Source organism: Lolium rigidum, chromosome 1, assembly GCF_022539505.1.
Source record: "Lolium rigidum isolate FL_2022 chromosome 1, APGP_CSIRO_Lrig_0.1, whole genome shotgun sequence".
In the NCBI taxonomy this organism is placed as follows: Eukaryota; Viridiplantae; Streptophyta; class Magnoliopsida; order Poales; family Poaceae; genus Lolium; species Lolium rigidum.
This window is the reverse complement of record NC_061508.1, coordinates 349,110,989-349,124,265: the sequence shown is the minus strand read 5'-3', so window position 1 is coordinate 349,124,265 and position 13,277 is coordinate 349,110,989. Positions and strand designations below refer to the sequence as shown.

Genomic DNA, 13,277 nt, shown 5'->3' with positions numbered 1-13,277 from the left:
CACTTGGAAGATTCCTCGACTTGTAGGTCGAAGTGTCCCGCTGCGGGTATACCAGGTGGCTATAGTGTGCCAAAGTGTGTCAAACCTAGCTTTCCATGTGTATATGGCCTAAACAAAACTAAACCTATCAAAAAGTATGTTGGTGGAACCTCGCGCGGTGAAATCTAGGGGGTAGACCCCCGAGGCACGCAGACCGCCGTTTTCGGGGAACGACCGCCGGAGCACCGGAATGCCACCAACACTTGCATGTGGACCTAGTATATGTGTGAAAGTGTGTTGGAAGGTGTGATTCACCAAATGGTGCAAGGCTGTGTGGCATTCCTCTCTTTCAGGCGATAGCATTTGGAAGATTCCCCGAACGCGGTTTGTTTACGCCGAAACCCTGATATGTTGGAGGGGAGTAAGGACTTAGAGTACTTGTCGTATTGCAAAAATATAGTATAAACATTCATTAATCAAGATGTGGTACTTGTCATATTTCAAGAATAAAATATAAGCATTAAAATAAGTACAATATAGAAAGAAAAAGAAGAAAATACCACAAGGCACACGGCAAAGGAAAATGTTCACGGCAAAGCAGCCTTTGCCGTGCGAGTCTGTGCACAGCGCACGGCAAAGAAGCCTGTGCCGTGCGGATGGTTCGGGCGCACGGCAAAGGACATCTCACGGCAACGCCTTCCTCTCTTTGCCGTGCCTTCTTTCATTGCCGTGCGCTTTGCTGAGGCTTTGCCGTGCGCTTTTTCTTTGCCGTGCGCCGTAGGTCCTCTTTGCCGTGCGTTGGTCTTTGCCGTGCGTTTTCTGTTTACCTCGCACGGCAAAGTATTCTTTGCCGTGCGCGAGCACACGGCAAAACGTGGTTGCACGGCAACGAGCGTTTTTCCCGTAGTGAGTACTAGAATTAGACACCGGTTCCAACTTGTGCTGGGGTATCTATATGCGTATACCCACGTCGGCCCTGTGTACACACCATCGTGAAAGTAATTCTCCGGCCGGAATCCATCAGCCTGTGTTTGCTTCCCTTGGCTGACGATGGAGAACAAACAAGCTAGCTTGGTGGAGGCCCTATGTCGGCACCGCGAGGTCCTGAGGAGGGAGACCACCTTCTTAAGGAGGGAGGTCACGTCCAGGAACCTCTCCACCATGGCCGGAAAGAGAGCTTATCTTCAACAGACTCAGTTATCCAACGGAGAACCACAGCTGCAGGACCAGGAGATCATGGACTCAAAGACCGAAACAACCAAACACCATGTCAGCTTGCCCTACCTTGTTAGTCGCCGTAAAGAGGCCCTCGGCCTCCTCTTGCACGAGACGGACCTGCTGCGCTACCGGATCCAGTCCCTCGCATCTATCCTCAGGGAATTCCCCATCATCGTCGCCTCGGAGACGAAGGCCAAGATGTTGCGTCTCATGTCCCAGGCATTCGTGGCCGTCGCCCAACATATCATCAACTCTTGTGCTTCTGCTTCTCGCAAGGGCTACTATCAGCACTATAACTGCTGGGAATCTACGTGGGGCTCTCGGACTCGTCCAAGCTACGGTTTCTTCGATGATACAAGTAACAAGACTAGCTAGTAATTTCTTCCTTTTCTTATTACTGCTAAAACTAATGCATGAATGACTCAACCAATGATCGAGCTTCCCTTCCTTCTTGTAGTATATATAAACAAATGTTTTTTACTTGCTATTATTTCATTCAAATTATTGGATTTCTAATACTGCGCTGCTACACACTAATCGTCTTTATTAATTTGCCGCAGCCACCTTGAGTCCTATGCACTTCACGGGTTGCACGCCGGGTATCATTCCACACTCTGCTGCCGCTGCCACTGCCCTGCAGATCTACTCCATCAAAATCATCGATGTGCATCCCATCCTGGGTTGGCCGCTCTACATCTATGGCCTGGTTGCCGCACGCGACACCGTGGACCGTAACCGCAACCTTCTTTTCTGCCGTTCTAGGGCTAACTGCCAAAATATCACTCAAGATGTGTGTATTCACTTTCCCCTTTTTTTTTTGTCATGCATATGTCGAGAAGTTCGTTTTGATCAAGTATATTAATGATGAAGATCATGATGATGCTTGCAGGATCCTTTCTTGCGTTTAACTGGCCCGTCTCGTGCAATCCTGGCAGCAGAAGAGGTTACATTCGAAGTTGAACTGAAAATAAAGTATGGAGCAGAGTATCAACATACAGCTACCTTGTCTTCTGACTACCGTTGTTGGTCTGTGCATGATAACAACCCTAAGATAGGCAGCGGCTGTTGTACAACACAGATAAGCCTTGAACGGTTCGGCAGGGCAATCCAGGCCACTATCGTGGGCGTTCATGTCATTGAAGGGGGCTGGCCTTTTAAAGATGGAGGCCGAGTTTCTTGTTTCCTCTCTTCTGCAAAACGCAGGGAAGTTGTGTTGGTTGACTCTTGCGGTGGAGAAACGCCTGTAGGATCAGACAATTACTTTCATCTGTCGAGGAATGTTGTTACAGTGCAATTAGATGAAACATTGAGAGTGGTCGTACAAGGATACTCAGAATCTGATGGTCAAGGTCAAGAGGGGCATGTCGTCTTCCCTGTCAAGAATTGCCAAATAAGCGAGGGTGAATGTTCGGTTGGCCAATCTAAGGTGAAGGTCGTTGTTGCTTGGAGTCTCCTTGTCAGGCCCGAGGATCTCTAAGGCTATGTTACTAGTCTAAGTTACTACCTCCATAGTAGGTAGAAACTTATATGTGGTGTCATGCATTGTGTCATTTATTATGTTGTAGACTCATCTTGTCTTGGAGTATGTGATGTTATGGTAACATAGCTAGTTACCACCTCACTCTCTTTCTTCATTCATTGTCATGACATATCACCAAAATGTCTTGGGTTGTGTGATGTTACTAGCTATGTTACTCCCACTATGAGTAGTCTAATGGATAGTACATGTGTTCCACCGTAGATGGCTCTGTTTTCCAGGTCTGATAAATGTTTGTGTTATGCTGGTAGTATTATATTATGTAATATGTCCAACTGTTATGTATCAGATCTAGCTTATATAATTGGCTAGTTATCTGTACCGACTATTAATTAGCTTATGTTGCGAAGCATTGTTATGATGGTAGTTTGATTAAAAAATGTTGAGCTTGAGTAGTAACTTGTGCATCCTTTATTAGGGCTCTTCAGATTCTTGGTAACTAAACTGATATACACAATGAAGAGCTCAATTGTATATGCCATTATACACGAGGAACATTCTATATTCGAGCCAAACAGTAGACTTATAAAGACCTAAGCGGTTCCGGTCGTCCGATCGCGTTCAATGGCTATTTTTGGTTGGTAGGTATACAAGAGTTCCAATACTCTGAAGATCAAATTGTCCTAGTGTGGTTAGCTAGGCTTGGAAACCCACCACTAAAACCTTTCTACACTGACCGAGCAAACATATTTGAGAAAAAAATGCATGAAAGGGTGAGAAGAGAAAGGCGATTTGGCTAGCGTGGGACGGGTCACTACTAGGAAAAGGCTTATAGCCGCACTCCTTACCGCCGGCAAGTTCGATTTGAAGATGCCAGCGGTAAGGTCTTCCAGGGTGGCCTAACCCTACCGCCGGCGAGGTTGAAAGGAAGATGCCGGGGGTACATACATTACCGCCGGCGAGTTCGATTTGAAGATGCCGGTGATATAATGGACCGCGGGGCCTCCGTCCGGCCTGGCCTTACCGCCGGCGAATTCAGCCCAATAATGCCAGGGGTAACGGGCCTTAACGCTGGCGAACCCACTTCGAGGACGCCGGGGGTAATATGGGCTCGTATGGACCATCTAGGCCAAATATACCCCCGGCGCCTATGCAAATTCGCCAGCGGTCGACGGCTCGACGCCCAAGCTTCCCTGGAGACGACACCCGTGACGCTAGTTTTCCCCCAAGGTCCCCGGTCCCAACCCAAGTCCAGAAACCCACCACCGCCGCCGCCGCCGCCGCCCACCGCCACCAGCACCGCACCGCACTGCACCAACCACCGCCCTTCTCCCCCAGATCTACCTAGCCAGCCCGTCCCCCGCCTACGTGTTGCCCCTCGATTCGGCGCGCCCCTCACCTCGGCGGCGGAGAGGAATTAGTAGATAGACCATGGTCCGATGGGTCGCGGCCGTCGCGTCACCCCCGTCGCGCGCGTCACCGGCGCCCGCTCCCCCCTCGCGCAACCAGAGCCGCCCCCGCCCAAGCCCAGCAGGAGCCCGACGACGTGCAGCGGCAGCACCCACCCAACATCAAGGAGGAGGAGGAGATGGCTGACAGCGGCGGAGTCAGCGCCAACGCCGCCGCCGCCGGCAACGACGATGAGGAGGGAAACACCGCCCCATTCCCCTAGACGGTAATACCTCCTTCCCATCCCTCCCATTTCGTATCCATCGAGCAGATCTGAGACAAGTTATTAGGAGGGTAGCAAACGATTTTCTGAGCATAATCTGCATCGGATGTTGCCTCTTACTAGTTCCAATCTAGCACGAGGGATCAACGGGAATGAGGCCTAATTTTTCTCCCTCAGATCCCGTCTTACTTCCCCACCTCAGAATTGGCGTGCTATTCATCAGTGGTGATGTTCATTTTGGAGAAATCGCTCGTTTTGATTGTGGTGCTCAATATCCATTGTATGATATTACCTCAAGTGGTCTTACCCAATCCGTCGAGAATTCTGTTCCAGCAGTATTTCAGTCTGTTATGAGAAATCGCTCCTTTTTTTTCCTTCCAAAAGCTGCAGTTTAATGCTAAAACTTCACCATGATGTAGTTTTTCACCTCTAGATCAATGGAAGGATCTAAATTATGTTCACTAGATGTAATTTTTGGCCCTGTTTGCTTGGCTGGCCAGGGGGTGAGATGGCATCTCGCAGTCGGTCAATCTTCAGTTGGTGGTACTGCAAGCAATTCTGCACTCTTTGGTCTATACATTTATGGCTGGCTGGCTGAGATTTGGATTTGGAGGCTGGGATGCATTTAACATTTAAGGTAACAAGCCACAAAGCCACCTTCTTTACTGTGATGTGTTATGTCTCAAATTCTAAAACTAGCATGCTCAGTCATATGATTTATTTTGCAACTACTGAGATTCATGTTTCTGAGCTGAATACGAATACCTAATATACGTACTGTTGGAATTGTTGTGCAAACTTTATTGCAAGTAAAATAAAATAAGAATGATACTGGGTATCTGTCATTGGGGTGTTTTAATCTCCTGATATCATTTTCTTTAAGAAAAGCTAGTTTTCATGTACTTCTCCGAAGTAAAACTGTTAGCATACTCGCACCAAATCACATTCAGCTACCCAAAAGAAACAAAGGAAAATCAGAGTAAGGTCATCTAGACATATAGTGTCACCTAAGTGAAAGGTCGATATTTGGTTCTTGGTACTGTACTTCTGCTTATTCATCACAGTTGGGAACATGCGCTGTAATGTCTTACGATTAATCGTCATGAAGTTACTTCATTAAATGCCTTCATCTTAAGTCAATGGTAGATTAAACGTTTGAGTTTTAGTTCTCTTGTTGTACATCGTTCTACTGTTTAGCATTATCCAACTTTATTTGTGGGATAGGGTTGGGATTTTATAGTATATCAAGTGCTTACCGCTTTCTTAGCTTGCAGTGAAGTCTGGTCAATTAGAGGCATAACTGACTATTTTCTCTTGCTTGCAACAGAAAGTTGAAGATGCTATCCATAGAGGCATAACTGTTCCTAATCAAGGAAGCCAAATACCCTGGAGAAACTTTACCGAGTTTGGATGGAACAAATGAGTGATCAGAAGTTAGAGCACTTTATTTTGTGGATTTGTTTTATGAATTTTGCTGGATGTATTCACATGTGTCCGGATGTATAATTGCAGGGCTAATAAACAATATATAGACTGGATGGATGGGTTACGTCAATCGTTCTTTTTTTTTTAAATCCAAAATGACATACCCCCGGCGAATTGGTCTTATGTGCCAGGGGTATCTTAGAGATACCGCCGGCGAAACGGCTATGTGCCAGGGGTATATTCATATTACCGCCGGCGAACACGAATGTGCCGGGGATAACCCCTTACCACCGGCGAGGTGATCGCCGGCGAACGCGAAGGCGCCGGCGATAACCCAAATCCATGCGCCGGCGGTAAGGCTTTTTGTAGTAGTGGGTGTCCACCCTCCCGACACCGTAGCCGCTGGGCGGTGCCCCTCCACCCTTGACGTCCGCCTCCTTCCCCTCTCTCCTGTAGCAGGCGGCGGCAAAACCTAGTCATGTGCTCATGCGTTGACTGTGGCAGCGAGCTATGGCCCATCCCTCCCCTTCCCAGCAACGCAGATGAGCGCCGTAGTAGTCCTCGTCCTTCCTAGTTTCGCGTTGTGCTGCCAACACTGGTTTTCCTGATTCTCACCGCTACCTCTTTTGCCTCCAACCAGGAGCTACAATCAACACGAAGGGAAATGACAACAACATGCAACGTTCCAGATCAATATAGCGATATCGACGGAGTGCACTACTCATAGGCCATAGAGATGACGACAACCTTTAGCTCCTCTTCTCCTAACATGTTAAAGAGATGTTAAAGAGAAGGCATCTCATGACCTCAACCATTTTAGCCATCTATTCGTGCTCCCCGCCCATTTTCGACTGTTTGATCTCCAACAATTGTCGTAGTGGGCCGAAAGTCTCCGAGGGCTACTAGTTTGGAGGTTAAATTGGTCCACTCTGGTGAATTGGTCCAAAATCAGCTAAAGCCTATCTTGGCCAGAACGACATCGGAAAGTTTGTCTTCGGAAGGAAAAAAGCATCGCAAGATGCTATACGAGGAGGCGCGGCGGGAAGATTCCACCACCATCGAACATGATCTTGAGCGGCGACTCTAATCCCCAGACCTTGACCTCTGGCGTTCTTCTAGAGACCTTGACCTTTGGCGCTCTTCTAGAGACCTTGACCTTAAGCGCCGCCTTCAAATCCCATCCTACCACTCCATGCATCATCATCGCAAGATCTTTCTTCTGTTATTGTCATTATCTCATGCCTCGATGCGGGGTGTTCTACTTATTTCATGCAGCTGCTTAATTACAGGGATGTTAATATAAGGAGTCAGGAGGTTGGTATCGAAGGAATGGGAGCACAAGATACACATGATTTTTCGTGAGTGATTAGTTCCAGTACTCAAGACCAGATAATATAGCACCACATCAGTTAACAAATTACTTGTGTTTTGGTGTTTTCCTATCATATGACACCATGAGTTCTTTTAATAAAAATTCTGGTGTTGAACGTACTCCACTACCACACTGTGGTCATTCCGAAAAATAATAATGAAATTATTCTAGACGGTCTCTATAAATAAATTTCATAAAAGAAAGAATCACTACTAATTTTCGGGGAGAACATTCTCGAGTCTAATACTTCAGAAGAGAGTGGAAAAAAATTCATTCTCAAATTAAGAGAGTGAGCACCACGGCCCATTTAGTTCAAGTAAGCATCAAAATGTTGTGAAGCGAAAATAGTAGTAGAACTCACAAGCTAAACGGAATCACTTAGAGCGTACGACTATCATAGGTTGAGAAAAATAATTTTGTCACTTCAGCAAGTGAGTATAACTAAGAGTGTTCCCAGTCTATAGCTGCACTGCCAAAACAAAACCTCAATTCAACAATACAAATCTACATCAAGAAAAATGTGGTATACTTCTACATGCCAATACTCCACTGATCACTTAATAATATGCATGCTCACATAAGGCCCAAAAACGATGCGCCGGCAATAGGCCTTTTCCTAGTAGTGTAGGGGGTTAGTGGGAGTCTCAACCATGGCTGCTCGTAGGGGCGGATCTAGATTTTGCTCCGGGTGTGCGGCGGCACACCTGGAAGTTGTGCTTGTCTGTGGGATTTAGTTAATTGCTGGATAAAGTAAAAAAACCTCGTTAGAGACTTTTCGTCATGTGGACAACCAAGATCACTGTTTCTCGGCGAGGAAGAATAGGAAATGGAATAATGCCGAGGAAATGTGGGAGGTGGGGGTGTTAGGAGCCGGGGGTGCGGGTTGTGGGGCATGGGATTGGGAATCGAACGAGGTTAGTTACGGTGGCGTACCTTTGATCTGACAAGACGACGAGGTGCGACTGAGATGGTGTGGAATCGTAACTGGAGGTGGGGGTGAGACACGTGGGAAGAGGAAAATTAAGTACACGATGGAAAATATCGATCAAATTATCCTTGTGAGGCGATTTGACCGATAATATTGAACGATCTAAGAAATAATAAGTACATGACTTCAATTTGCCAACTGTGTATATTTTGTAATGTAACTATTTATAGCTATCTATAGAGATTTTGCCCCTGATAAACATTTACTCGGCTTTTTCAAAGAACATTCCTGTGAACTAGGATGTGAAGTGGTACCCATCGTATGACCCATTTCTAATTCATTTAAGGATTTCCAATTGAAGTTTGGAGTCAAACGTTTTACACCTTTACCGTTTGGGAATCCCCTGCACTGTAATTCTTATACATACAAAAAAGAAGGAAAATGCAAGATCTAGCCAGATCTACACTATGATACCAAGATCTAGGCAGACGAAGGAGAACTCCATGGGGAGGAACTAGGCGGCAGGTAAGGGGGTGGGGGTGGGGGTGAGGATGGTGGGAGTTGAGGGTACAAATAGGGGAGGAGACCTGGGACCCCCACGCGCTGACACCTGACCCTACACGCCGCGGCACCAACGGCGTTACGTTTACTTAGCCGTGTCAACTACTATCCCATCCCATCCCAAACCGCGTGTGGCCGTCTTCTCCCCTCCGAACCGAATCAAACCACCCCAGCGATCTCCCATAAAATTTCCCCAACCCAACCCCCAAATCCCCAATCCCCTCGCCCCGATCTCCCCCCACCCAAACCTCCGGCGGCGACCATGGGCAACCCGGAGAAGCTGATGGCGCAGATCTTCGACCTCAAGTTCACCTCCAAGTCGCTGCAGCGGCAGGCGCGCAAGTGCGAGAAGGAGGAGAAGGAGCAGAAGCTCAAGGTGAAGAAGGCCATCGAGAAGGGCAACGTCGACGGCGCGCGCATCTACGCCGAGAACGCCATCCGCAAGCGCACCGAGCACATGAACTACCTGCGCCTCGCATCCCGCCTCGACGCCGTCGTCGCCCGCCTCGACACGCAGGCCAAGATGCAGGCCATCGGAAAGTCCATGGGCAACATCGTCAAGTCCCTCGACTCCTCCCTCGCCACCGGCAACCTACAGAAGATGTCCGAGACCATGGACAGCTTCGAGAGGCAGTTCGTCAACATGGAGGTCCAGGCAGAGTTCATGGAGGGCGCCATGGCCGGCTCCACCTCCCTCTCCACGCCCGAGACAGAGGTCAACAGCCTCATGCAGCAGGTCGCGGATGACTATGGCCTCGAGGTCTCCGTCGGCCTCCCGCAGGCCGCCGCGCACGCCATACCTGCCGCAAAGGATAAGGAGAAGGTCGACGAGGACGACCTCACCCGCCGCCTCGCTGAGCTCAAGGCACGCGGCTAATAAGAGAGTCTCACTACTACTTCATTCAGGTGATGATTTGGAAACCATATAGACCTAGCTTATACCCCATATAAACAAATGATAACATACTTCTTTCGCTGTTCGAATAATGTTCTACTGCATGATAACTATTTCCTGTAACTGTAATCCCATCACAAGTATGATTTAGCACTTGCGCGGGTGTGTTTAACACCATGCTTCTTTCAAGCCTTTTGAGTTAGCATCTTATAGCTGATAACTTCAGCAAATAACATGGTGCTTCTAGCTTAGTTTTACACTTCAAACAGATTTATGATTTGTACAAATAATATTTTCATTCCTAATAACATGTTACCGGCTTACCGCTAACAACAGGAAGAACAGAGGTTAGCTTGCATTGCATAGTGAGCTTCTTTAAAGCCTTCTGAGTTAGCATCTTATAACCGATAAGCTCACTAAATAAAAAAATTGGGTACTTTTAGTTTTGTTGTACATGAAAAAATAGATTTATGGATTGTACAACATAATATTCAGCATGCATAGCATATTACCACTAACAACACTATGAGCTAAGACTTGAAAGCATCACATACTGTATATACTCCTATAATGAGCGTAGCATATTGTGTACCTGGTTCCAATTCAGTTGTTGCACCAGTTCTCCAAGAAATCGAAGGGCTATCTTCTTTTGTTTCTTTTGAATTCAGCGTGTAATAAGAGCATCTAATACTCTAGCTCACCTTTGTGCTAAGCATGCTTGCACATTGGAAGCTACGAGTTGTTGGATGGAACTCCCCCTTCCCCGTGTCCAGTCTTCGGGCTGACAGCGGAATTTGTTGTTGAATAAAGCCCTAAGTTTCCATGCAAAAAAATCTCATCATATTCCCTGTTACCACTATCATGGTGTCACATGTGTGTGACAGTAGACAAAGGGCTCATGTGGTTATCACTTGACAGTGCAGATGTCTGTCCATATTGGTCAGCATCGTTCATGTGAAAAACATTTCTTCTGTTTGACAGATCATTTATGATATGCAATTTAGATGTGATCATCTGTCATATAGTGATTGATATGATAAAGTACATATACTCGATTGTAACAAAAAAATTGGTCTTGATGGTTGCTTAGGATTTTTTTTTTGCTATCTCAGATGTAAAATGATCATGCATAAAAAAGAGGAATAAAGAACAAAAGTGTGGTGTGCTTGGGTTTCTATTGGACTTCTTGTTTGTCCCTACACCGTTAGATAGGCTTATAAAGCCGGTACACCCATATGATCCTACTGCTTTTGACAGGATTTAACGAGAAACTTTAAAGGAAAGATAAATCAACCCCCTGTGCAGATGTCTGTACATAGTGGTTAGCGTCATTTATGTGAATAACATTTTTTCTGTTAGAATACTAATCTGTTTCATATTATAAGACGTTTTGGACTTATAATACTTCCTCCGTCGAAAGATGTCTTAGACTTAGCAAACAGAGGGAGTATATGATACGCAATTTACGATCTGATCTTCTCCCATGTAGTATTTGATATGATACTACACATATGCATTTTAGGAGGTATCTACTGTTCAATACGTTCAGTTTTATAGAAGATATAAGGAAGGACCTAATTCTGGGAAGTACTTCCGAAGTAGCAAATATTGTTGGTATCCAAACGTATTGGCTGATATATCTTCAACTTACAGCACCAGTTATTACATTATGCTGGTATATATAATTTTCAATTATATTTGGATGATTGGGCTTACAGTGCAAAATGTATCCTTGGTTTCTTGTGCTCTGCCAAGTGCCAGCTCTTCATTATTCTTGTGCCCTGCCAACCCTTCGTTTTTCTTCTGTCCTTCCTATGGTCATAAAACTGTAGATGGCATGATAATAGGCTATAGCTGCATCAGGATTGAGGTTGATGCTAGAAGGGCTAAGTATGTTCGAACTCTTCGCTCTTGAAACTTTAATAGTGGAACGTATATTGTCTGAATTTTGTACTTGATATATGCCGAAGCAAGTTTGCAGCCATCTGATATGATCTATTTAGAACCATGATTAGTATGTTTTCTGCTTGTTAGTTGGCCCTCGTATGGAAACATTCTTGGTGTTTCTTCTCTGATATTTTACAGTCATGTATGGTATCATGTGTCAGCTGCAGCCCATGGTACTTGTTCATTTAATACTGTATCATGGAGACTACCATGTAATTGGTGGTGCATTTGTTAACTAGCCTAAATGATCACTTCCTATGTTTTTTTTTGGTTAGTTGCTATCCTGTGGCTGAGGATTTGTTTGTTATGGTATAGCAAGGAATATTAAAGGCTCAAAGCTCCCATATCTATCTCTTCACCCTGTTCTGGTGATGACTGACGTCGCATCATCTGAATCGAGGGACACCTCAATCAGGCCTAAATGACCACTACCCAACTGCACATGGAATCTAGGATTACGAGTCTTAGAGATTGCCATTCAATCCATCACCCATCTTTGTAGTTTGCTACATGTCAGGATGGTACTCAATCTGTTCAAGATTCTCCCTGTTGTGACCGAATACCTAGTGCCTGTCACCTGGATGAGTTCCAAGTATGACAGTTTTTAAATCTCGAAGCTTCTAATTACCTGTAAACCTCACAAGATACATCACCTGGATGAATCATTAATGCCTGTGAAATTATGTTGTATTTATTAGGAAGCATGCTAAAAATCTGATTGCTGCCTTGCTGGGACATCTCATCTTGGTGGTGCGATTTTTCATATTTGCATAGTCCTATGCTCTGCAGAGGTCGTCAAATTATACTGTCTGCTAAATGAGTAGAGAATATGAATGTTAATCTCCATAAATGTTGACAGTAGCATAGCGAAAATGCAGCCATTGAGCAAATGCATTGTACAGTTTGCTCATAATCGAGACAGTATATGTTGCCTTCTTTTCACTGAACAATTTTGTACTTATGGGAACTAACATCTATTATCACTGTCTTGCAGATATGACCCTGCGGTGCTTCCCTCGATTCGCCACCGTTAGCCTTCAAGGGCTTGTTCATGTCTGATAGTTTCGTAAATACTGTTACGCCGAGGCGCGCTTGTTTGGGATCTCTATGCGGAACCGTTTTAAACACTGCAGTGTGTAATATTATGGGTCTTGACAATAAGTGTGCTTGTGAACATCTCCGTGCTTCTGTCTCTTCGAATGCCTGTTGTTGATGTATATGAACAGGAGCGCTGGAGTTGGCAATGCTTTCTTCTGCGTCTGCTCGTCTCAATGTCAATTCGCGTGCTTACATACTGTGAACATAATCGCTGCAAACAACTGTCCTCATTGGACGTGCTCTCTTATTCCTCATGGGAAGCCATGTTGCTTGAGGAGCAGATACACTTCAGAAGTAGCTTGAGCAAATAGAGCGGTACATGGTAACTACAGCTTTCCCTCTGTTACTGTTAGCCATGTGAAACCCGTATGAACAGCAGAATAAGTTCGGCAAAACACAGTGAATCCCAAATCATATGTTAGACAGGACAAAGAAAAGTTACTCCCTTCGTTCCTTTTATGGGTGGATGGGTATTTAGGGCATGAGCAATGGAGGCAGCTGTCCAACTAGGCTTGGATAAAACTTTTGACATATGCATGCCATGTTATGGTCCCATTAATATGTCTTTCTCTCAAAAGCTGATTTAGGTTTTCTCTTTCCCTCTCACATTTTCACTTTATGGCTGAAGAGGCTGCCTCCTGATGAAGAGGCTGCCTCCTTATCCGAACCTAATTTGGACCACCCGAACCAAGATAAAGCTGTGAG

The 13,277-nt window shown here is 45.6% G+C and overlaps 1 protein-coding gene across 1 annotated transcript; it reads left to right on the top strand.

Moving 5' to 3' along the window:
* Positions 1 to 8,773: 8,773 nt before the first annotated feature.
* LOC124684575 (ESCRT-related protein CHMP1) lies at positions 8,774 to 9,539 on the top strand. Its single transcript, XM_047218857.1, has one exon. It carries the CDS (start codon positions 8,895 to 8,897, stop codon positions 9,507 to 9,509), a length of 615 nt encoding a protein of 204 aa, XP_047074813.1. The 5' UTR covers positions 8,774 to 8,894; the 3' UTR covers positions 9,510 to 9,539.
* The last annotated feature ends 3,738 nt before the right edge of the window (positions 9,540 to 13,277 follow it).